This window comes from Fusarium mangiferae (assembly GCF_900044065.1).
Source record: "Fusarium mangiferae strain MRC7560 genome assembly, contig: FMAN_scaffold015, whole genome shotgun sequence".
In the NCBI taxonomy this organism is placed as follows: Eukaryota; Fungi; Ascomycota; class Sordariomycetes; order Hypocreales; family Nectriaceae; genus Fusarium; species Fusarium mangiferae.
In genome coordinates this window covers 661,342-685,693 of record NW_024573935.1, presented here as the reverse complement: position 1 = coordinate 685,693, position 24,352 = coordinate 661,342, and the positions used below count along the sequence as shown (strand labels likewise).

Sequence of the window (24,352 nt, the reverse complement as noted above, 5' to 3'; positions counted from 1 at the left end):
CGAAGATCTAAGGTTTCATGGTCTAACGGTTATGACTGCGGATTCTGATTCCGCCAGCGAGGGTTCGACTCCCTCTGAGACCTTTCTTTTTGACCTCTACACTACCCACAGTGAGAACAATCACTCACGACATACTCTAGTTCTTCTCGTAAGGATCCTTGAAGAATATGACCTGCACAGTCATGTCATCCCTCACATTCCGGCTCATGGGCGGATACGTCGTCATCGCTCCCAGAAACAATCCCCGTCTTGATCCTCCAAGTGCATTCTTGACCAAGCAAACAGCCGCGTTGTCCAGATCCTCAATGACCTGATGCTCTGGCGTGGCTACCCAGCCATGTTCCAGTCTTCCCTCAAACTTGGTCTCCTTGAAGGGTTCGGGCTTGCCGTTCTTCTTGGCAACTAACCAGCGCGAAACGCACGACACGGCGTCCTCGTTGCTCATCATATCCCAAAGACCGTCAGATGCGAGAATTACGAAGTCTTCTGTCTGGATCTTTCGTGTTGTGACTTCCGGTCGGGCTGTCATGTAAGGCGGCGTTTTGGCATTTGGCCGCGGTGCAGTACCGTAGAAATCGTCCTTAACTTTGCGAATGAGTTCTTCTGGCCATTTCCATCTGTGGTCACCAAATGCCCTCGTGATTGCCATTCCAAAGAGTCGACCGGACTCTGGGTTAATCATGTCCTTGATCTCTCCAGGGTGTTCCTTATTGAGCCTTTCAACCTCGTCCTGGTTGAAGCCAGTCTGGTCTTTGCTCAAAACATCGACTTCATATTTGCTTGTGTTAGGAGACCACATGCCACGAACAGCACGGGAGTCGCCTGCGACAGCGGTGCGTAAAGCGGAGGTCTTGGGCTCGTACATGGTTAGGAGGGCACAAGATCCAGCTATAGCGGGTGCGACGGCGATGATGACGGAGGCAGACCCTTGTTCTTGGCCTGATTCTAGCGCTTCTTGTGCGGTTTTGAAGATGCGATCGTCAAGACGGACGAATGCCTTCTTGATTGCGTCGTCTACTAGCTCATTTGAGCTGGTGGGTGTGATGCTTGACAAAGCATTCGACACGTATGGGACAAGAGCAGCTCTCAACACTTTGGAGGTTGCCCATCCTCTTTCGCTTGTGTTAGCATCACTCACATCAAATGCTTCCAGGTCACTCACGCATGTCCATCGTAAACTCCAGCATACAGAGTGTTCGTTCCGCCGACGCCCTTGGCTATCTTGAGGTCCCATTCATCCTCCATCGGATTATTGCTGCCAAGACGAGCAAAGTCCACTCGTCCTTTGACACCTCCGTTCCCGTCGAAGACAAAAGTGTGAGCATCCTCACGCAGCTTGGCATCTGCGTCCTCCATAATGAGCTCCTTGACAGGTGAATTAGTCGGGATTTGCTCCTCCGAAGAGAACTCCCTCAGGTTAGGGACTTCATTTGTTAAAGTTTTCGCCGCGCCTTTATCGCTGAAGAGATAAACACCAGTGCCAGTGCCAACAACTGCTGCGGATGACCAGACATAACGAGCGTTACTGGACGTCGATGTCTGCGTTGACGAGAAGCGCACGCCGACTGGTGCTCGCTTGAGCGATGGACCGAAAGTCCTTAGAGTTCTGGACAGTATGCGAAACATGTTTTCTGGTGTAGTTGACAACGTGTTGAACGGTGAGGCGCGTGATGAGACTCTTCGTGGAATACAGTTGGCACGACAACTCGACCCTGGTCTTTGGGCGAAAGTGAGGCTGTGGTGGGCAGATATTGCTGTCTCTAACCCCTCAAGATACGAATGAAGTGAGAATATCCAGTAAATGAACTGAGGAATTTGATGATGAAATGTTGGAAGTTGAAGAGCGAATACCTTGTCTTTTGCAAATGGTTCACATGGCGTTTCTGGCCTCATGCTTACCCTAAACTAGTCATGCAAGGGCGATGGCTGCACTTTCACGTTTCGGTTCAATATGAGATGCGACAGCACAAGGTAGGTACAATACCATCTACACAAATCATGAGCAGCTCTAGAATGCACAACGGTTTGGCAAACTTGACAAAAACACACGAGACATGATGTAATCACAAAGAATCACAAAGGTATTCATTGCCCAATCCATTATACACAACGCCAAACCAAAGCATGCAATCCTCAAGCTTCTAACCGTCTCCCGCTCAGCTATTGGCAATCTCTTCCTGCTCATCCTCCCACTCTCCATCCTCCTCCATCTTTTCATTGACCTTGAACTCGGCATCACCTGCCAGGCCCTCACTGTCAAACTCATCCACATCCATATCACTATCGTACTCATACTCAAACTCGTCCTCTTTGTCGTCATCCTTCTTGCCGTCTTTGGCCTTGGCTGCCTTCTTGCGCTCAACGTTGGCCTTTTGCTCCTTCTTTCGCGCCTCCTTTTCTTGGTGGCGCTTCTCCCATCGCTTTTCGAGCTCCTTGATCTCTTCCTTGCTCTTGTGGACATACTCGTGCCACATGACCTTGCCGTCGGCGAGACCTTCTTCGACCTTGGTTAGGCGGAGGCGCATTCGAGGTCCGAGTTCGACGAGCTTGACGGCGCGGCGTTCAACGTTCTCCTCTTCCGCCTCGGGCTCGGCTTCGTGCTGGGCGGCTGCTTGTCGAGCCTTTGCAGACAAAACCTTTCGGGTTGTAGAGTCCAGGATCTCAACCTCAGCATCCGTATCCACCTCACTGCCGCTAGTCGCATCTGTCATGTATCCATCACCGTTCTCGCCTCCGATCAAGAAATCGGCTACATCCTCAAGTTTACCCAGATTAGGCATCTTGCCCTTCCGGCTTGTCTTTGTAGTGACGAATTGCTCAGCAGCATTCAGTCTCCGTAAAGGCTTGGATACCGTGGTGGATTTTGTTGTGATAGCATAGTGTCGGAAGTTAATGATGAATGTACCATCGTCTTCCTCCGATTGCTCGCGGTTCAGCAGCAGGACTCGTCGGATCGACTTGAGCGGTGTAGCTTGGGGGTTGATGGGAGGGAAGAGGGATTGGAAGACGGTCGTGGCAAGCGATTCAAGGTGCTTAGGAACTTTCGACTTGCTAGTCGAGTCTGGGCGGGTAAAGTTGTTCATGACCAGCTACAGATGGTTAGCAAAGGCATTGTCAACAACAATTGATGACTTCTTACCAGAGGAGGAGTGATGAATTCCTTGCCGCCACCCTTGGGGTGCTTCTGAGCTCTTTGAACATCCTTGCACAGCGAGTATTTCTCCACGCGAAAGTTCATCGTAGGTCCTCGAGGCGTCAAGGCCATTCGCAAATTGGTGTTCCCGCTCTCCGATCTCGAAAACAGCATCAAGTGAGTAACACCCAAAGGACCACACATTGAAGCGTAATCCTTTAGTCTGTTCCCGCGTCTCTCCTTCAATCGAGCCGCAGTACCAGGCTCCATGACCTTTCGCACATCGGCCGCAAGCTGGCTAACGCTGGAACCGACTTCACCAGCGCCAATTCGAATAACCATGCTCTTGGGATCCTTCGCGGATGCATGGCCGGCAGAGTCAACATCGGGATTGCTGGCACCCAAGTGGGTTCTCTTCTTTGTTCGTTTGCGCGCCATTGTAAAGAAATTTGTTTGTTTCGAGGGTACTTGTCGAAAAGTTGCTTTCGAGCTGCTCTCTGTCGCAAATGGCAGAAAAGAAAAAAAGTTTGGCGGGGACTACGATAAGATTAGCGCACGTGCGATAAGCCATCCCCACTAAAGTTTATGTGAAGTCTCGACAAAAGATGATCTTTTTTTTTGAGTTGGGAACTCTTTTTTACTTACACATCGTTCATCATGTTCGGCGCAAAACGAAGAAAGGTCGCGCACGATGCGCCCAAGAAGAAGAAACAGGTCGTTGCGGAGAAACCCCCTCAAGCTGAGCCCGAATCTTCTGAGGAGGAGCAATCTGAAGAAGAGTCCGCTACTCTAGAGGAGCCTTCTGCTGAGGAGGCAATTGAGGATGCCCCCAAGAAAACCTTCAAGGATCTCGTATGTCTTGATAACTACTAATTGACTTTCTGTGTCTAACAACTGTCAGGGTATCGTCGACGCACTCTGCGAAGCTTGCGAAAAGCTCAACTACAAGCACCCCACGCCCATCCAAGAAAAGTCCATCCCCGTCGCTCTCGAAGGCCGTGATATTATCGGCCTCGCCGAAACAGGTAGTGGAAAGACAGCTGCCTTTGCTCTTCCCGTCCTCCAGGCTCTTCTCGACAAGCCCCAGCCTCTATTCGGTCTCGTCCTCGCCCCGACTCGTGAATTGGCAACCCAGATCGGCCAAGCCTTCGAAGCTCTCGGATCGCTCATCTCTCTACGATGTGCTGTGATTGTCGGTGGTCTGGACATGGTCCCTCAGGCCATTGCCCTCGGAAAGAAGCCCCATATTATTGTTGCGACACCTGGTCGTCTTGTGGATCACCTTGAAAAGACAAAGGGCTTTTCGCTGCGAACGCTCAAGTATTTGATCATGGACGAGGCTGATCGACTTCTGGATATGGACTTTGGACCTAGTATCGACAAGATTCTCAAGTTCATTCCCCGCGAGCGACGTACATACCTTTTCTCTGCGACAATCAGCTCCAAGATTGAGAGTCTGCAGCGTGCCAGTTTGAGAGATCCCGTTCGTGTGAGCATCAGCTCCAACAAGTACCAGACCGTCTCGACTCTGCTCCAGCACTACATATTTATTCCTCATGTTCGCAAGGACGTCTATCTTATCTACCTGATCAACGAGCATGTTGGAAAGTCCACGATCATCTTCACTCGAACAGTCTGGGAGACACAGCGTATTTCCATCTTGCTAAGGACCCTTGGATTCGGCGCCATTCCTCTGCACGGCCAGCTCTCTCAAACCTCCCGTCTAGGCGCCCTCAACAAGTTCCGCTCCGGCACGCGAGATATTCTCGTTGCTACTGATGTCGCCGCCCGTGGTCTGGATATCCCCTCGGTTGATGTTGTTCTCAACTACGATCTCCCCCAGGACTCCAAGACATACATTCACAGAGTCGGACGAACAGCCCGAGCTGGAAAGTCTGGTATCGCCATCAGCGTGGTGACGCAGTACGACGTCGAGATCTTCACTCGAATCGAGGCTGCCCTCGGCAAGAAGCTCTCAGAGTATCCCACCGAGAAGGAGGAGGTCTTCACTTTCCAGACCCGTGTCGAGGAAGCGCAACGCCACGCCAGAGTCGAGATGAAGTCCTTCACTGAAGAGAGAGGCAAGAAGGGTAGCACATTAAAAGGACGCAAGAAGGGCGGCAAGCGAGGGAGAGACGACATGGACAAGGAGGAGGGTTAAAAGCTGGTGCCTGGACTGGAGTTTTGGCAGTTCGGCGTTGTTTAGGTTGGGGGAAAAGTATCAAAGTCGAAGGATTCTTCGATGCTTGCTTCAGTGTTTCAATGTCTATCTTGGCCAGGAGATGTGGATCACTCAGTTGTAACCTGGAGTGGCTGTAGGTTGCTCGAGATTATACGATGAGTGCGTCAACGGAGGATCCTCTAATTTAGATGACGAGTTAATTCATTTACTTACTATCACTAAAGATATTTCGTGTTTCAAAGTTGCACTCAGCTCTCCCACTTTAATCACAGCTCATCAGCCCAGCCTGCCAAGCCCGCTTACGTTCTTCTTGTCAAAGCTTTAAACATCAAGAGTCCAACTTGATCAAGCCCAATCGAATGGACTGACTGGGCTTTAGGCACCCTCTTATTAACTTCAGCCTTTGATCTAGTGATATTCTCAATTCCAAGTCCAACTGTTCATTCTTCAGCCTTATGAATCATCCCAAAGATCATCCGGTCCTCCCCCAGCCAAGCAGAGTCTGAAACAACCCCGTCCCAGTAAAGCGGCCGCTCTATGCAGGGATCACGAAGATCTCGATAAGTTTCAACGCTCGTGCTTTAACCCCGAATGGCTTCGCGCAGGCCCCGGGGTTACAAACCCGCGAGAAATCGGTTTGGTGACCGCGATTCTCATGTTTCTAATACCCCCCAGGCAGGTCAGCATTTGTTTCGCCAGCGCCAGACTCCATCTCTTATCCCTGTTGTTTTAAAGGCGGCCGCTCCCAGAAGTTGCACCATCTTGAGATGAAAGGAGTTTTGGTGTAATTGTTTCGTGTAGCAAAGTTGTATATATATAAGTTGACGAAATGCAGGTTGAGAAATGCTTTTGATCTGTAGTTCCATTCGTTATAGGTGTATTGATTACACTGTCCGTTCATTCATTCATTGATCTTGATATCGTTACGTCCTTTACATCATGTATACTTCTACTCTTCTTCTCACTCTCGTCGCTTCGGCGAATGCTCACATTGCTTCTTGGAATAAGGGCATGTACTGCAAGGTAAGTCTCACTCTAGAACTCATCATCCAATGCTGACTCTTTAGGGCGGTAATGACACTTCTGTCGACAATGCCAACACCAACCTCGCCGTGAACCCTCTCTACGATCTCCCCAAGTCCAAATGGTGGATGCAAGCCGACCGGGGCTGTGATGTCGTGCCTCCTCCTAAGGGCGAGTTCCTCGAGCTTCCAGCCGGTAAATCCTTCATGACCGAACTCGCCAACAACCGCGCCTTCACGACACTCTCTTACAAGGGAGAGTTGACTACAGAATGGCAGGACGGCAAGAATCGCTCTATGCCGTGGAGAGGCCCTGAAGGTGGCTGTCTCATGGATGGTGGTGATGGCTCGGGTGGAGAGTTGCACACCAAGAACATTGAGTCAACTGGTGGAACAGCCTGGGCTATCTCGTACGAGAGCGATATCAGCAAGGTCACCATAGATAACCTTGTTGTTTTCTCTGTGCGATACTAGTAAGACTCCAGTCTAAGACTTACGGTCCTGAACTGACGAAACAGTTCTCCTTTCTTTCGCGAGACTTGGTACGACGTCCCAGCCGATATGCCTGTGTGCCCTGAAGAAGGCTGCTACTGCGCGTGGCTTTGGATCCCCGATGGCTGTGAGTCACTCCTCTCGTATATGAAAGCATAACTGATGTCGAGGAAAGGTGGCCAGCCAAACATGTACATGCAGAACCATCGCTGCAAGGTCACTGGAAGTACTTCCACCAAGAAGCTCGGCAAGCCTAAGCCTCCTGTCTACTGCCGAGACAACCCTACCAAGTGTGTCCCTGGACCCAAGCAGATGATGGCATGGAACCGTAAGCTTATCTTTGTCGACTTGTGGCTGTCGGTGACTAATATCGTGCAGAGGCTGAAGGCAACAACGTCAACCCCCCTAATGGCAAGACTCCTACTTACAACCAGCGAATGGGGTTCATGGATGGCGCTCAGGACGATATCTTTGTCGATGAATAGACCGGAACGCACTGAGCATTGTACGAGTAGTGATCAAGTTCTTCCGGGAGGACTGGCATTCTATTCTCTTATCCATATGATCTGACCCTAGGAATTAAATTATATTCTTCATAACAGCGTCGAGTCCCATCCAAGTGTTACCAAGCTCAAAAGCGTGCCACGGCATCCTTTTGAGTCCTGCTCTTGACAAGAAGGAATCGTTTCTTTGGCACTTCTAAATTTAATAATGATATAGCAAATAGTCAGCCCAATCCCAACCAATATCTATGAAGATACCCAGTAGAACTGCCCTGAAACGCCAATTCGCCGTCCACAAAACATAATCACCACGCTTCAGCCCTTACGGAATCGTCCGCGTCCCAATTCTCTCGTCGTTCATCGCCGTCGACCTCATCTTCTTCCTCTTCACCATCCACCAACTCTGTATCCTCGTTGCCCAGAGTCTCTTCGCCGTCCTCACGGCTCTCGTCGTGTTCCTCTTCTTCCTCGGCTACCTCCTCAGCCTCTTCTTCACCATCGCTCTCTTCAGCTTCGTCGTCTCCCTCGCTTTCACTATCAGCGTCTTCGCCACTGGACTCGTCGTTATGCCGTCTGAGATTAGGGAAGATAAGTCCAGGAGGTACCTCCTCATCGTAGTCCTCGGGGACATCGCTGAGGTCACTCTCATCATCGGCTGAATCATGAATGCTGCCTTCCTCGCTCTCAGCCTTATCTGCGGCGTGCTCTTCGCCGTTGTCTTCATCCGCGCCATCTTCATGGTCCTCGTCATGCTCTTCCTCATGGTCTTCGTGATCCTCTTCATGTTCTTCTTCATGCTCATCTCCAGCATCCTTCATATCAACATCAACGTTGTGACCAGCTTCTCTCCGAATCTGTGCATCAGCTTCCTCGTCGCTGCCCGCATCGCTTGCATGCTGAATAGGCGTGTGGCTACCACGCTTACCGCTCGAAACACTGCCAACTCTGCTCTTACTTGACTTGGGCGCCTCCAGAGCTCGGACGACTGCTTGCTCAGCCTTGCGCAAGACATCGGGTCGTCTGACGCCAAGCTTTCGTGCCCGTGGTGCAGCCTCATGCTTCTCTGTCTCCATGGGAGTTGCTGTGCCTGTGATGCTCTCCTGTCCATTGGGCGCATTGAGGATATTTGCGAGCGAGCTGGTGGCTTTTGCCTCTGCTTGCGCTGCTTCGAGCTGGGCCGCAACCTCTTTGGCATGGTGTCGCTCCTCCACAACCTTGCTAGGGTCAGGGCCAGGCAGTGTCTTGGCTATCTCAGAGTAGATCCTGGAGTAACAATCATTGAGAAGATCATCAATGGGGGCCACTTTCATTAGATTAGCATTCAGCTTCTTCAACTCGATGGTTTCCTTCATGCAGTTGAACAATGGAATGTCAGCACCGTCGCTTGCAGCCCAGTCTGCGATTCTCTCTCCAATAACCTCGAACTCCTCACTGGAAAGAGACTTGAACACGTCGTCCGAGACTGGTGACACTTGGTAACCTTCTCGCAAGAGCTTGAGGTAAGCCATGCAGCAAGACTGCCATAGATCGGTGAAGTGGTAATAGTCTGCACCCTTCTTTCGAAGACGTCTCAGAAGTTGCTCCAGATTATTGCGATCTGACATAATGACCAACAGCTTGGTCATGAAGCGGACGTATTGCTCTGTGTAAACGTGATGTCGACCGGGTCGCTCCGCATCGCACTTCCAGACATTCATAACCATCGTTTTAGTGACCATGCTGTCCCGAAGAATACCGAAAGCAGCCTTTGCTTCCACTAATCTGTCGCTGCCCTGCGCCTCGTTGGCCTCATCAAACAGGATTCTGGCGTGCCTGATGATGATGCGATGCTGCCAGTTAGACTTATCCTTGTCTCTGAGCTTGGTGAGATTGCGAATGATATACTCCTCCCAATCCTCAGGCTCTGTGAAAGATGCAAAGTGGTCATCAGGGTTGACAGCTAGGCCAAATGGCTGCTCAGCTAAGATCGCAGCAGCCTCTTTAGATGGTAAGTCTCCTCGAATCACCAGCTTGTGTAAGATGGAAACTATCTTGTAGTGTGGCTCGAGGATAGGATCGCTGTTCCTACCCCGTCGAGCATTGTGCGCTACCGTGACTGCTTTCTGAAGTGTCTGGATCAGTAGTTCAATACTGATCTTGGACTTTATGTCCTTGACGTCGAGTTGGTCATCAGATGTCTGGTACATCTTCCAATAGCACTTGGAGAGCATGTACGGGTTCCTGTTACTGTTAGACTCGGCGTACACCTACGTTGGGGCTTCGACTTACTTCCAATCGGTTGGCTTTCGTTGCATTGCCATTCTGAACAGTTTGGCTGCGAATTTCCAGACTTTGTACTCATTCATTTGCGGGTGCAAAATCTTCTTGAAGGTTCCAGCTCCCATATCCTCGATAAAGTACCTTTCTTGATCAGAGTGATGGAACGGTTCCATAGCGAATGGCTCACGGCTCGAGGCATACATTCGCATAGCAAATTTGTGATACAGGTCATGCAAAGGGTCTCCATCGTGCGTTTCAACTTCCACGTTACGGGAGTGTGAAAGCGCGAGGGTATAGCAATGGATAGCATTTCGCTGAAACTTAACCAACTCAGGTCGGTCCTTGTTCATCTTGTCAGCAGTCCAAAGAACCGATTCGTCCAATTCGTAGTCAAAGCATTCGGCCAACCGGAACCAGGCATCCCACCTGTCTGCAGTGAACTGAAGTTGGAGTCTCAAGAAAGTCGCACCAATACGCAAATCGTCGGTTGCGCCAGGGGTCTGTCTACGGTTCAAGTCGACACCCTTGAATTTGGTGAGAGCCATCATGCCGAGCAAAAAGAACCAGCCATGAGTCGCGAGGATGGTCTCCGGCGTGTTAACAGACACAGCGTCGACTGAGACTTCCCCAGTAAGGGCTCGGTACAGACGCAGTGGGTGTATAGGCCTCTTCAAGTATTCGGTAAAGTTGCGGAGATTGTGGTACATCTGAGAGGTTGACTTTGCTTGTCCAAGAGTCTGCTGCATGTGATCAATTGTTGTCTTGAGATCTGATTTGAGAAGATCTTTCATCGGCATGCGGTTCGCGAGGATAGTAACCCTCTCCACGAGTTGCATGGTTTGTCGCTTCTCAAGCTTCTCGGGAGGACAGGCGTGATCCTGAACTTCCCAAACGCCCGCCCCAAGTTTGAGGCCATGTAAATCGTAGAGCACTTGTCCAAGATAGTCTTCCCAGTTCTCAATGTTCTTGAGCTTGAGAAGTTCGACGCGCATGACCTTGAGGAAGATTTTATTAGAGGCTTTGCAGAACTTGCGAATGCCAATAACCTGGTGGATGGCGGCGAGGAAGTCGGCCAGGTCCTTTTCGGGCCCGATTATGCAATTGTCCTCATTGATGCCAGCCTTGAACATGGTGTATTGAAGGCACCATGCACGAATCTGCATCTCCTTCAACCTGTTCTTGAGTGATTGGAGAGCTGCCTTTGAAGCAGCATTGCCAGGTCGTTCTGTCTTAAGGCCAATGCGGACCTCATCTTCGCAGAGGCTTGACACGTGCAGTAAACAGTTGACCTTGGCGAGCGCGGCAGTGGTGGATTTGATGTGAGCGTCGTCAATAATCTCGAAAGCGGTGTTATCATTGAGCGCAGCATACAGTGCACTTATAAGGAGCTCATCAAGCGATTTCAGAGTGCGCATAAAGAGCAACTTCCTGGAGTCGGCCGGAGTGTTGGCATATGTTTCGCTTTCCAGATCTGATACAATCAACTCAATGCTCTTGAGATAACAAGAGAATTGCTTGGTAGGATAACCAATAGCGTGGTAAGCGGTTCCCAAACGTGACCACAGAAACAACCTAAGCTCTGTGCTACTGTTATGAAGAAATTTCCACAAATCTTGCAGGCTCTGACTTGCACAGTCCGAGAGCGACTTCTTTTGCTTGTCGCTTGAGCTTGAGCTTGAATCATCGTCTTCAGTACCTGGACTCTCGGGTTCTGTCTCCTGATCGGGGACGCAGACTGAAGAAGGGTTGAGAACAGGCTCTAGCGTCTCAATGACAGAGACTGGATCCTCCATGTTGTCCTGGAATAATCCGAGGAAAAAGTCCATTGTAGTGAGCTTGGAGATTTCGCGATCCGCGGCTTCTGGGGAGATCGTCGGCATGACCACGTTGTTTGGCAGTGAAATGGTTGGAATATTCTCATCTGTCAGGTGATCCCGTAGAGATGTCCACATGAGAAGGATGTGTTCGCGCACAGGACGCTCAGAATGTGAAGACACAAGAACTGAGGTCCATAAGAAACGTGCTGAGAGCTCATCATTTGAAGGGCGATCGAGTGCCTGGATGTAAGCAGAAGCAACATTGAGCCACCGGCCGAGTCGATATTTGGTCTTCATACGAGTTGCATAATCCACAACGCTGTTGGGATTGGTGATGAGCTCGTATATGTCGATATGAAGTTCATAGATCATAGGGACAATGGTTTCGAGCTCGGCCAGCTTCTCGGGTGAGCCAGCAGCCAACTCAATTTTTTCATTGATTCTTTGATGTAACGCTGCGTCCGAATGATTGAGCATCTGGACTACAGATAACTTCATCTTGTCGGACCATTTGGTTGTTGCATAGCTCTGGCTAACAGCTCTGACCCATTCATATGCGACATCGTCAATGGTCATCCATGATCGAGATTCTCCGATCTTAGTGGCAAACGACCTTAAGCCCTGTGTCTCATTGAAAGTCGGCGTTGAGTTCTGGTCTTGCGAACTTGTCTTCGCATGCTCCAAGAAAGATGATGGACCGAGAGGGGCTTGTTCATTCTTGTGCAAAAACACCTTGGCGACCTCCTCGCGAAAGTCAACGATGGCACTGCTCAGATCCCCTGCGGCCAGATTTGCAATCTTGCCTGGCCGGTCTTCAACAGCACATGAATCAATGAGTTCAGTGATGAAATCGAAGGTCGACTTGTCGTCCACGCCCAGATTTTCCAGGACGCTCTTGGTCATTTGGAATAGGTTTTGGTCAGCGCCTTGATAAGGCTGTAATTGATTAGCAATTAATGTGCTGGGATCAGTTGATTCCTCAGCTTGTAGTGTCTCTCTTCGTCGAACTCGTTTACTGCGTTTCTCGGTCGCATTCTCCTCTTCCGCGCCGTCTGGCAGTCCCGCTGCAGATTGCGATCGTTTTCGTGTTGACACTCCGTTGGCTTCTTTTTTGGTTTGGTCACCAGCCTTTTGGCTGTCGTCGGTGGCCTCAGATGCAGCTTTTTGATCCTTGGGTTCTGCTTCAGGGCTGCTCTTCTCAGACGATTCCGCTGGCTGGATCGGCCTTCCTATCGCGACTTGAATTTCTGAACTGATGCTTTCAGAATCGTGCGAGGGTGTTTCAACGACAGCCTCGTCCACGCTGCTGTCCAAGATTTCATCAAATATATCAAATACCTCTGTATAATTTGTAAGACGATTTATGATTTCATCACCAAGACTTGCCCAGGACGACACTGTCTTAGGATCGCTGCGGCTGGCATTCTCGGCATCTCTCATTTCTGTGTCTTCTGCTGTCTGATCCTGAGCAATGGGATCTTTGGGTGGTATTAATGACTTGGTCGGGTCGGGTAGAAAAGGGATGGGATCAAGGTGGCGCTTGAGAAGAGCAGGCATTTTCTTCTTAAGCCAGGGAGCCATTATCGGATGCGATAGAGCCATGTCGTCGCCAAGAAGCTGCAGATGGTCTTTCAGCTGCTCACCTGCCATGCCTTCTGCTAAAGAGGGAGGGTCAACTTCCACAACAGCAGGGTCGTCATCCAACTCAATTGCAGCCTCAAGACAATACCGCTTGATACGGTGGCTATTCATGGCGCCGGCGAATCGAGCAGCCCTTCTCCAGAGCTCTGGATCAGACGGGTCCTGATCCAAAGCAGCCATCCATTTATCCAAAACCTTGTTTGCGTGGTCGTCATGGTACTTCAGTCGGGTCTTTTCCTTGAATGCCGGATTTGAGGTCGACTCGTCCTTGTACTTGTCGACAAAGAACTGGCCGTAGTTTTTGTACGATAAATAGAGCGCTTGAGAAAGACTAGCTGCGACACCATCTGCCCCTCCGGCATCGACATCTAATCCTCCATCTGTGAGGGAATGATCCAAGTTGGACACATCTGGTTGACCGTCTGCATGTCGCTCTGCTCGTTCGTAGTCGGTTTTGGCTTCTCGGTATTTGAAGATCTCGGATTCGAATAGCTCGTTGTATGCGGTTTCGGCAGCTTCGCGCGATCGGGGTCCTTGTGCATGGAGTTTCAAGGCATTTTGGAACCTTTTTAGAGCTTCGTCGACCTGGAGTAGGTCAGTAATTGCGCGCGATTGTTTCGTTGGCTGTCAATCTCACATGGATCTCCTTTGTGGTATCGATTTGTTCGTCGATATTGTCCTCGGGCTCGAGGTTGATTGCTTGGAATGCCGGCTTTAAACATTTAATTAGCAAATATCCTCTCTCAGATCTGGGCATCATACCATATTGGCGGTCGCAATACTTTTAGAGCAACAGCCGACATTCGTGTGTGCGATAGGGGATATATCTTAACAAGTTGGCTATTTTGATGAGAGTTTGGGGTCAATTGGGTGTGCTTAGCGGACGTCCACCTCATTAATTGCCCTGACGAAGCGCGTTCTAAGACGCGGATCATTTCAGCCCCATTACGCCACACAGAGACTCGGTTTGCGGTAGGAGCACGTGGATGTGGCGGTGTTTAGAGCTGCACGGCCCCTAACGTGGCCTGGACTAACTCAGTACGTAGCTCCAGCTATGAAGGAGAGCAAGGAGCAAGGCCAGATCTTAGGGAGGGACCAACAACGGTTGGCTTCAACATCTTACGCCAGCTCCGCAGTTCTCGATTCGAGAACAAAGAGATCGCAACCGACCTCGACTTTTCCCCTCTTTATTCCCTAGACGAGTCAATTTCGACAGCCTTCGCTTCAATTTCGACTCTGATTATCATTAGCGGTTCACGAGGAGCCCGTCGTCATGGTCGCGCCAGCGGTCCCTGAGTGCGCAACACCATCGATATCCTTGGCGTTCATATAGCTAATCTCGAGATAGAATCACCGAGGAGATCCTCCACGAGTCGATCGATGCACGAACCGAATCCCTCTCTGGTCTAAGAGAACTTGGTCCTCCCGATCTTGTTCATCTTCTCAAGCATGCCGTGCGAAACCCAGCTAAACAGGTATGCAAGCTTCTCGGCGCAAGGGAGACCAGGAACTGATTTCTAAAGACTGGTGTCTACCACCATGTTACCGGTGTCGATGCATCCTCTTCTGCGAGTCTAGCAGCATATATTAATACCCTAACCTACAAAGAATCTGGGCCAAATGCGACCAACAAGATTGTCGAGGGTGTCTATTGGTACGTCATGACTACTATGCGCCCCTGCATCCGCGATTGCAGACCCTAATTCTCAATAGCTGCTACAATGCCTTTTCGCGACTCGACATGCGCGTACACGTATCGATCCCTGGAACCGTAGAAAGCTACTGCGTCGACGAACGAGGCGAAAAGAGGAAGGCATCGGAGGAGCTTTGGCTGGAGACTTATCTATGCAGCGTTCTTCGAGCTTACTCATACGCAGACGATGGTAGCGGCGATACTATTCGAAAGATTATGGGTGTTCGAAGATTCAATCCTGTGACAAACACTGAAACTGAGCATCGTTTCCTCCATGCCGCAGAACAGCTCTTCTTCAGGGGTATGCGACCCCAAACTGGCTACTCTACGTAGGCTAACCAACTTTCTAGGATGGCAGCTGGGTTCCGATTCTGTGGTTCAGGTGCCTACTAACGTGTCGAATCACCTAACTACGGGTCTGCTCAAGTACCTCGAGACAACTGGACGCTATGCCTCTGGAATCAACTTGTTTGAGAAGCTCCGAACGCAAAGCGTCGAGGTATCATCTCTGCTGGCAAAGGTCATGTTCATGGGACACGAGGAGGTTGCTGGCGTCCGAACGCTTCACCAATCTTTGCAAGAGACCCCAATGGACTATGTCATGCTCGACACTCAAGCTGAGTTCTTGTTGCACAAGGCCAAGAGCGCCCCTACGCCTGAACTCAGAGACGAAAGACTGAAAATGTCTCTTGGTTGTGCGGATCGCGCTACCGTCGCCGCCCCAACCGAGTTCAGCACCTGGGCGAGATTGGCCCAGGTTTACGTAGCTATGGAAGATTGGGACAATGCGCTTACCATTCTCAACTCATGCCCTATGTTCACTTACCAAGACAAGGATACGCCTCTGATGCCAGAACCAAAGGAAGTTCACTTGCCAACTCTCCCTGAAACTCGCCTCGACGAGATTGATAGCGAGCCTGAATCTCGATACTCAGAACAGGTTGATCCTAGCTTGCTCAACCTACGAGCGGCATCTTACAGGGGCACTTTTAAGAAAGCGTACGATATTCTGACCGAGATGACCGCCAAGATTGGTTGGGACCAGCTGCTGAAGATCAGGAGTAATGTATTTGTGATGGAGGATGAGTACCGCACAGAGAAGCAGGAGGCTACTCAGCCAGCCTCTTCAACAAAGCGAACTCCTAGTACAGATGGTCTGCGGGGCACACCTGATCAGACTGTCAACCAAGATGAAGAGACTGAGGACGAAGAGGTAGAGAAGCTTGATGAGGCCGCTTCCAAAGCTGAGGAAGCTGGCGAGGAGCTCCCTGCCACCAACGGTACCAGCGAACAGGGCAAGATCGAAAAGCCTTCTAATGTTATCGACCCAGGCGAGGCAAAGGCGGACAGCGAGGTAGGCTTTATTTTCACACCATGCAGGACCAAAGCTAACAATCCACAGACAACCAAGAATGATGAGCATCTGTCCAAGCTCAACACCAAGCGCCTTTGTGAGCGCTGGCTAGACAGCCTCTTCATGGTGCTCTACGAAGACCTGCGTGTCTACACAATTTGGCGTACCCAGATGGCCCAGTACCGCGCCCAGCAGATGCAGTACAAGAAGTCGGCAGAGGAGTGGGAGATCCTTGGTTCTCTCGCCGAGCGTCTTCAGCACGTCGACGAAGCCGTCGAGGCGTATCGCGCATGCCTATCAATCCGATTCAGCCCCAAGGCCCTCGCCGGCATCCTACGTGTCTTTGAAAAGACCAAGAGCACAAGGGAGACGGTGGCATCCGTCATCCGACTAGTGACATGGCAGTACCGATGGTACAGCGAGTTCAGCCCGGAGCTGCTGCACACGATACGGACTCTAATCGAGGACGAGGGAGCAGTGAAGGTCCGAAGCATCATTCAAGCTACTAGCTTGCCGCAGAATGTGCTGGATCTCACACATCACTATGCTGCGCTGTGCGCAACATTCAGGAGCAGTGGTACCGACGGTTAGGATTGAGCGATATGGTCTGTTTCAAAAGGATGTTTGTCGATGATGGATGTTTAGATATACACTGGGGAGATGCGTGGTATAGGAGCAAGCTAATTGACGATTCAAGTCCTTGGTAGGGTAAAAGTTTCGTTCAGGGAGTTTCTGGGTGATGTGTGATTCAGTGTTTGAAGAATAGTAATGCGATTTGTACTTGTATGAGTAGCATGGCCCTCAGTTGTCAGGGTTGTCCTCGGTCTGAAGCCCCTGTAGCCTTGATTCTGTGTTGAACAGCTTCGATACTCGATCCTCTCAAGCTGGAGCCATTACCTCATGGGTGAAAGTAGTCTTCTCCCGAGAAATAGGGTGCCATCATGCGCTATGCTCCAGCGTCCAATCTCTGCCAACGTGCATCTATTTCAATCCTACATCCGATTACTTAGATTCTCTTAACTATTTATCAGGGTCTAACACTTGAAGGGTTCCCTGAGTCTTTCAGGTCAGTTCTTCCAAAGTCCCGCCAATATATCATGGTAATGGAAGTGCTTCCCCAAAGTACCTACCTAACATAGAGATTCTTGCTCATAGTTTCACTGCCCCACTAGTTTCATCCAGGAGCCCGCCCCACAGAAGCTTGAGAAGACAAAAACCTTAGGATCCTTATCCTCAGTAAGAATAAAGAATTACGTATTGGATGTTTAGTATATTGTAGCAGTCCTTAATCTTGGCAGCCTGGCTTAGCATCAGAAGTTCTTTTTACTCCCTAGGGGTGGATTACCTACAGGTAAAGGAAGGTGAGGTACGCTAAGCTTCGTAGGTAGCTGTTGCCTCCAACAGCACCTCAAGGTACCCCACCATCGTCATACCTACCTACTACCTAAGGTAGGTTTCTTTCCTTCTACCTCCTGCTTCCAACAACAACATCTACATCTACATCACGCAAACAGTCTATCGCTCAACTCTTCATCATTTTAATATCGAGACCATCAAGAAAATAGCCCTGCAAGTCAAGTACAGGCACGACATCATCCCCCATCCATAAGCTAGGTAACAGCTACATCGTCCGACAATGTCCAAACGTATCACAAAGGTAAACCCTCCCTCCTCCTTTCCATCCTCGATACCACCCATTAACATCTTCCAGGAATTCGCTGAGATTTCCCAAAACCCGCCAGAGGGTTTCTCCGTTTCCCTCCCACCTGATGAGTCCATCTACACCTGGCATGTAACTCTCACGGCACCTGAGTCAACTCCCTACCACCCAGGCAAATTCGGAATCGTCCTGACCCTCCCAACCGGGTACCCCTTCAAGCCGCCTGTCGTCAAGTTCGTCACTCGAATCTATCACCCCAACGTCACAAACGACGGCCAAGGCAACATCTGCCTTGGCCTCCTCAAGCCCGATGCTTGGAAACCTAGCACGCAGCTCCGCGCCGTCCTCGAGGGCCTTCGAAATCTCCTAGAGGAGCCCCAGATTGACAGCCCTCTTGAGGAGCGCATTGCTCAAGAGTATCAGAACAATCGTGCCGAATTCAATAAGAACGCCAAGAAACATGTTGAGATGTATGCAATGGGCTCGCCTGACTTCCCTCCAGTTGCCTAGAATGACAGTCTTGGAAATGACGGGCGCGACGTCGTAGTACCAGGACCTTCCAGTACGTCGGAGTCTCCCTCTCCTGCACCTGACAGTACGTCGGAGTCTCTCTCTCCTGCACCTGAATGGTATTTCAGACGACATGAGCAGTCACATCACAGTCCAGAGCAAAGAGAAGAAGCCTGGGAAACAATGTGGGAATTAGCACAAAGACAACTAGAAGAAGAGCAAGCACGAAGACAACGACGAGACCAAATCTGGGCTGATATAGCGCAATTTATCAGCTCATCGGATGACGAGTGGGAGGGGGAGCAACAAGAGCGAGGAAGGTTCAGAAACTGGTGGCGTCGCATCAGGAGGCGTCTTGCTAGGCACTTGTGAAATTTATAGCGAATGCTTGAAAAGAGCGAGATCAGCTAAAGGGAATAGCGAACGCACAGGATGTGTCTTGATGCCTCTCAGGGCTTTCTATCAGTATATCATTATTGGAAAGGAAAATACAGATGAATTACAACGACGAAAGACGACTTTTCTCTCATCACAAAGTCCATTAAATCATCGTGAACTCATGCATGTCAGATAATCTTTGCCAATCCTTTTGTGATCATGGCAAAAGACGTGCTATGGTAAACGTAGAATTTCTCAATGGCGAGGATGGGGGCAATAATGTTTGTCATGAAACTCGCTACTAATTGAAGCTACCATAGCCGAAGTTAGATGATGGAAGTCTCAGACCTTGGTCCGAAGCGACAGAAATCCAAACCAGATGCGTTTCGTGCAGTGAACGCTAAACTTTGACGTTTTATTTTTGCATCCTCCAGTACAAGACTCCAACCTTAATGTCAGGGTCAGCGTCAGTGTCAGCATACCTATTCAATCCCTCTGTTATTCCAGCGCAACATGGCTGATTCTTGTCTCACTTTGACCATGCTCACAAGACTCATCATGAGACATTCATTATCATTCATCACGAGTAAATCTCCCGATCACCTTTGTCTCAGACAGATCGAAGCGTGTGGACAAAAGGTGAGACATCATTAGACCACGCGCGTAGATAAAGAGAACGAACAGTCATGTAATTATCTTTCATTCCATTAGGGTATCAAAAAAGGTTATCCCCCAAATCTACTCCTCGACAATAAGGTTCTACCCAGTTCATACGTAATTTTCCTCCCCCCCATCTATATGAAAACCAGACACCGCCTGGCTTTGCCAGTCCTTTGCATCATAGCCATACCTCCCTCCGTAGGAAGTCTTTTTCTTCCCTACAAGAGTGCTGTGAGGTTGGTGATGCTTTTTTTTGTCTTGTCGCAATGCAGCCGTAAACCATCGTCATCAAGTATAAAACAGTGTTCCTTTTTTGGGTTCCATTCCATCCTGTACATTCCAGCCGTCCAACGCTGATCCCTCCCCGCTGCTTTGAGACATTGTAAATGAGCTCCCCCAGATATTGGGTAAGCTGAAAAAGAAATACAAGGAAATTTTGAAAGGAGGGTTGAATATGAAAGTGAATAAAGAAAAAACGAAGACACAATGCCGGCTAAATCGAGAAATAGACCATGCCTTCCATTGAAACGCCATTCCATGATAAGGTTCGGTGGCTCACACCTGTTTCAGTGCGAGCCAGGGTGTGCCGAAATGAGAAAGAAGTGAGGCAGTAAAAGGAGATAATGAAGGAGTGTTGAAGGGGTTGTGATGATATGATGATGTTGACGCGGCTCAGAGGTCTAATTTCCTGGTGTTTCGGGTCGATGTAGACAGTGGTGGCTGTCCTCCGACTCCAACTATCCGACGTTCCATGTCTTGCCCTGACGGACTCGATCCAGCTGCGCCTTAGCTCGTCGTTGCTGGCGCTTCTCGTCAATCTGGACCTGGCTGAGGTGCCCGAAGCCATTCCGTCGTTTGAAGCAAGCCTCCATAAGCGCGTTAGCGTCGATCAGTCGGCGTGGCATCGATTGCACAACACCAAACATTTCCATGGGATCGGCTACAGCCCGAATCTCGCTCTCGCCAAGCTTGAAGATGGCCAGTGCAATGCGGAACAGCGTCTTGGAGCCCTCGTAGAAGAAGACATCCCACACGCGGAGAGTAGTCTCAATTGGGAGCGTTCCAATGAAGCAACTCATGAACCAAGCCGTCATGCAAAGGGTGATTGGTGGGAGTCGGTCAGTTGGTGTTGACATGCGTGCGAGTTCCTTGCGACGCGAACGAGTGAGGCGGATCGACTTGCTTGTCGAGGGCCGTGAGTTGGGATCAGCCTCAAGCTCGCCACCGACCTTGTCCCAGACGGCAGGCATGGAGGTACGCATCTCAGTCATGAGAACGCCCAGATCGATTTTGGAGCCCTCGAGACTCATCTCATGGGTACCAGGAAGGTAGATGCGTGTAATGACATTGAGAAGCCAAAAGCACTGCTCCTCAGTGTCAACAAACAGAAGGAGAAGACCAGCAAGGAAATTCAAGCTCTGGCAGTATCCGATGCGAGGGTTGTAGACAGCAAAGGCATGGAGCACGCGGCGAAGAGAAGTGATGATTGGTGTCTCTCCGTCCACATTGGGAGGCGCTGGGCTGGATCCCCGAGTAGAGTCCGACATTGTTGACTGGCTTTCTCTAGCGCTGCTCGATGCCGTATCCATCCCGCCGGGAGGCTTGAACTTAATGTTGTCAGGGAATGTCCGATGCAAGTCTCGCTCGATAGCTTCAGCATCAACGTCCTTAGCTCGCTTAGTTGTTAGCTTATCATAGAGACCCGAGTGCTTTGCCAGAATGGCGGGACCACCAGCATAGTAGAACCAAGCTGAACCGCGCCATTCGGGAGGAATGCCCTTGCGAACAAAGCGTTTTGTCTTTGCGTTGGGAGCAGGGAATCGGTTGGGGTGATCTGTCATGAGAGCATTGTCCTTGAGGTAGGCATTCCACTTTTTCCGACGGCGTGCCAGGTACTCGGTGTATCCAGCATTCCAGGTATCGTATTGCTGCCGCGTCACGTACTGATTCTCCTTCTTGAAGCCGTATCGGTCACGAGCGCCAGGGTCCTCAGGCTCGACGGGTTCAGGAGCAATAACAGGTGGTGGAGGGGCGGATACTGGCTCAGGTACAGGCTGAGGCTCAGGAATGGGTGCGGGTGCTGCTGTCGGTGTTGGTTCAGGTGCGGGCTCCGAAGAGTAGGCCATATTGCGTCCAGATTCAGGGGTTTCGGGTCGTTCGGAAGGCTCACGAACGAGTGAGAGGGGCGCGGAGACGGGTGGTGCGCTTGTAGGAGTTGGATCGACAGGAGGAGAAGGTTGTTCATTAAGAGAAGGCTCAGAATCCAGGGACTTTGCCGAATCTCGCTTTTCGTTCATTCCGCGACCGTAGTTTTCGGCGATATGAGGAACTGATGATGTGAAGGCTGGGTGGGTGAAGATCATCTTGGACATTCGAATCTCCATGTCAAGGGTCGAGTTGGACTCTTGAACCTTGCGTTGAGGGAAGTCCTCGTCATCTGCATCGTCTCTGATGCTGTGTCGCTGATCCATGTCTGAGGTTGATGTCACGGGGCGAGAATTTCTGTTGTGATAATCGGGGTAGTGCACGTCGTCTTCGTCGTCGTCGAAACCTTGCTCGTACATGCCCATAACATCCTCAAGGCTCGGCTCGTCGTGTTCGGGGTTGGTTTCTTCCTCCCCTTCGCCTTCAGGGCTCGGATATAATGATGTAACGGAGCTGTCCTTTGTAAGGACGCTACTTCTCTCAGTTACTGCAGTTCCTGGAGCAGTAGATTCTGTGAATTGAGAGCGAAAGCTCGATCTAAATTCTTCACCACTCATCCACGGGGCGACGACAGGGCTCGGTGAGGCCGACCCTGGGTTGGAGTAGCTTAATGGTGGCCGTGCGGCGGAAGCTGTCGCACCATTGGCCGCTCGAGCACGGGGCGCTCGAGGCTCATAAAAGTCGTTGGAAGGTGGAGATAAGACCGAGTGGTAAGTAGATGAAGACTGACAAGATGAAACCGAAGGACCGCGGGGACGTGGAGGAGCAGGCCATAGGGGATGTTGCGAAGGTGATACAAGCTCGAGGTACTGGTCGGCGGGATTGAGGCCGGGGGTAGAGGGCGATGTAGCGGTCGCAGTCGCGGTAGCGGTAGCGGTAACCAGGGTGTTGTGGACTGGACGTGGCTTAGCCGCGTCTGTCATTGGCTGGCGGATACTTTGCTTCCGCGGCCGCGAGAAGTTCTCCACGGTGGGTGGCAGGCTGTCGTAGGCGCGCAGGTCAGCCAGTGACGATTTGGATGTCAGAAATGTCGGAGACGTGTTTCGAGATTCGACAGGAGTGCTTGCCGCAGTATCGTAGCTTAAAGGTGACGGGGAGTGCGGAGAGTCAAATGGTGATCCTGCTCTTTGTGATATCGACTGCCCAAGAATAAATCTTGAAGGGTTTGACATTGAATCCCATCTTGGTGAAACTGGCAGAGGAGGTAAATGTGACAGAGACTCATCAGAGGGTTGGCGAGTATGGCGGTAGGCGGATCCAAACGGCACTATCTGAACCCGAGGAGATGCTAACGGAGACATTGAAGGTGAAGTCATGGGCGATGCATAAGGTGATGCATCACTTGTCGAGGTACCTGGTGCAAGGCTACTGTTCTCGCTATCCCGCTGTCGATTACCATACAAGGTAAACTTGCCTCGGGTTGCATGTGGTGAACCCGGAGCGTCGGGTACAGAAATAGCGAGGGGAGCCATGGTGTGATGCACTTGGCAGTCGTGGGATCAGGATGCTGCTGCTGGGCGCCAGAGGCTGGCAAAAACTATGGTCGCCCAGCGGGCAGGTATAGATTTGCTTTACAAAACGAGGTTTCGCTTTGTGTGCAAGGGTATCGAATTTTTCTTGGTCGTGTTCGTCGTTTCGTCGGTGATGCGGTTGGTTGGTAACGTTCAGTTAGTCACTGTACTGCGTCCTCCGGCAAGGTGCGCCGACCGTAGCAGCGCAGGTATCTGAAGATGAAGAGATCGTATTTGAGAAAATGCAGCAGTAGCTCTTGGCCATTGCTGTCGGTCCTATAACAAGGTATTGGGTCCGCAACTGGAATTTGGCAAAGGCTGGGCCAGAAGCAAAAAAGCGGTTGCTTTGGTAGTCAAGGTTTCGGCGGTTCGTGAGCGAGGGTCGAGTATCGTTCCAGAGTTTCGAAACAAGCCGCACAAAAAATGAAGGCGAGAACCTTAGTCACAAGCACAGCTATCTAACCAAGAAGTCGATCCGGTGCTGAAGAACGAATGCGAGAAAGAGTCGGTCTTTAGAGAAAAGGCGGATTCGGTGTGGGCTGTATGATTGCTGTGGAAAATGATGGGCGTCGAGAGTTGGATGGACCCCACGGTTAGGTTAAAAGAAAGGACGCCGAATTTCGTCTTGACACAGACAAAACAACCCAGCCGGCATCCAGTTCCAGCTTCGAAAGTGATGAGAAGAACAAATGAATGGCTTCAGCCTGTGCTCAGGTCCAAGTCCAGGTCCAAGAGCACATTAAGAGCGAAAAACTCGCAAATACGCAAAGAAAGCACAGCCAGCACCCTGCACGGAGCGTTAACTTTCAGTACAGGGACGGGGAAGCCGGATTGGATTGGCAGGGCGGGTAGGTTGAATTTCAACGACAAGGATATTCCGCAGCCCCAGCCCAGGCCCAAAAACCAGCCGTCAGGGGGGTTAATTCGTCGCTAACAGCACCAGCAGGGGAGCTTGGGCGCCGCTGTAATGAGAACTCCGGCTCTAAAGGGAGACGAGATGTACCCAAACGAGTGATTGAACCGAGAATCGGAGGTTGAATCGATTTGCAAACTTGGAAGTCGAGAAGCTAGAGGGAGGGAGGAAGCTCGGATCGTGCATTTATTTTGTTGTTGTTTGAACAAACGGGGGATATAGTAGTATATCAGACAAAAAGTCTTGTCTTGGGTGGAGTGGACAGCCCCGATGGAGAGAAATCCAAGGAACAGAGAAATGAGACAAGGGAGAGCGAATGGACTCACTCAGAAGAGCCGTAGCAGAAGCAGGTGGCGCGGGGAAAAGAAGTATGTGACGAGACGAGACCCAAGAAGCACATCAAAAGTAAAAATCCAATC

General features: G+C 50.5%; 8 protein-coding genes and 1 non-coding gene across 9 annotated transcripts; 5 read left to right on the top strand and 4 right to left on the bottom strand.

Moving 5' to 3' along the window:
- Positions 1 to 11: 11 nt before the first annotated feature.
- Positions 12 to 83, top strand: tRNA. The gene has a single exon. It is a non-coding gene; the product is annotated as a tRNA-Gln (tRNA).
- A 53-nt stretch (positions 84 to 136) lies between these two features.
- On the bottom strand, positions 137 to 1,626 carry FMAN_12808 (uncharacterized protein; the record flags this gene model as incomplete). The annotated part of the gene is made up of 2 exons (XM_041823294.1): positions 137 to 1,112; positions 1,163 to 1,626. The coding sequence occupies 2 exons, from the start codon at positions 1,624 to 1,626 to the stop codon at positions 137 to 139; spliced, it is 1,440 nt and encodes a 479-aa protein (XP_041688888.1).
- A 530-nt stretch (positions 1,627 to 2,156) lies between these two features.
- Positions 2,157 to 3,571, bottom strand: FMAN_12807 (uncharacterized protein; the record flags this gene model as incomplete). Its single annotated transcript, XM_041823293.1, has 2 exons — positions 2,157 to 3,089; positions 3,140 to 3,571. 2 exons carry the CDS (start codon positions 3,569 to 3,571, stop codon positions 2,157 to 2,159), a joined length of 1,365 nt encoding a protein of 454 aa, XP_041688887.1.
- Positions 3,572 to 3,790: 219 nt separating this feature from the next.
- Positions 3,791 to 5,294, top strand: FMAN_12806 (putative DEAD box protein (putative RNA helicase); the record flags this gene model as incomplete). Its single annotated transcript, XM_041823292.1, has 2 exons — positions 3,791 to 3,985; positions 4,035 to 5,294. 2 exons carry the CDS (start codon positions 3,791 to 3,793, stop codon positions 5,292 to 5,294), a joined length of 1,455 nt encoding a protein of 484 aa, XP_041688886.1.
- Positions 5,295 to 6,254: 960 nt separating this feature from the next.
- Positions 6,255 to 7,314, top strand: FMAN_12805 (uncharacterized protein; the record flags this gene model as incomplete). The annotated part of the gene is made up of 5 exons (XM_041823291.1): positions 6,255 to 6,338; positions 6,383 to 6,810; positions 6,856 to 6,956; positions 7,005 to 7,157; positions 7,208 to 7,314. The coding sequence occupies 5 exons, from the start codon at positions 6,255 to 6,257 to the stop codon at positions 7,312 to 7,314; spliced, it is 873 nt and encodes a 290-aa protein (XP_041688885.1).
- Positions 7,315 to 7,637: 323 nt separating this feature from the next.
- On the bottom strand, positions 7,638 to 13,852 carry FMAN_12804 (uncharacterized protein; the record flags this gene model as incomplete). The annotated part of the gene is made up of 4 exons (XM_041823289.1): positions 7,638 to 9,552; positions 9,601 to 13,634; positions 13,687 to 13,761; positions 13,832 to 13,852. The coding sequence occupies 4 exons, from the start codon at positions 13,850 to 13,852 to the stop codon at positions 7,638 to 7,640; spliced, it is 6,045 nt and encodes a 2,014-aa protein (XP_041688884.1).
- A 470-nt stretch (positions 13,853 to 14,322) lies between these two features.
- On the top strand, positions 14,323 to 16,687 carry FMAN_12803 (uncharacterized protein; the record flags this gene model as incomplete). Its single annotated transcript, XM_041823288.1, has 6 exons — positions 14,323 to 14,345; positions 14,398 to 14,524; positions 14,573 to 14,703; positions 14,763 to 15,043; positions 15,093 to 16,096; positions 16,145 to 16,687. The coding sequence occupies 6 exons, from the start codon at positions 14,323 to 14,325 to the stop codon at positions 16,685 to 16,687; spliced, it is 2,109 nt and encodes a 702-aa protein (XP_041688883.1).
- A 1,045-nt stretch (positions 16,688 to 17,732) lies between these two features.
- FMAN_12802 (putative ubiquitin-protein ligase UBC4) lies at positions 17,733 to 18,266 on the top strand (the record flags this gene model as incomplete). Its single annotated transcript, XM_041823287.1, has 2 exons — positions 17,733 to 17,753; positions 17,808 to 18,266. The coding sequence occupies 2 exons, from the start codon at positions 17,733 to 17,735 to the stop codon at positions 18,264 to 18,266; spliced, it is 480 nt and encodes a 159-aa protein (XP_041688882.1).
- A 1,775-nt stretch (positions 18,267 to 20,041) lies between these two features.
- On the bottom strand, positions 20,042 to 22,981 carry FMAN_12801 (uncharacterized protein; the record flags this gene model as incomplete). The annotated part of the gene is made up of 1 exon (XM_041823286.1): positions 20,042 to 22,981. The coding sequence occupies one exon, from the start codon at positions 22,979 to 22,981 to the stop codon at positions 20,042 to 20,044; it is 2,940 nt and encodes a 979-aa protein (XP_041688881.1).
- Positions 22,982 to 24,352: the final 1,371 nt, after the last annotated feature.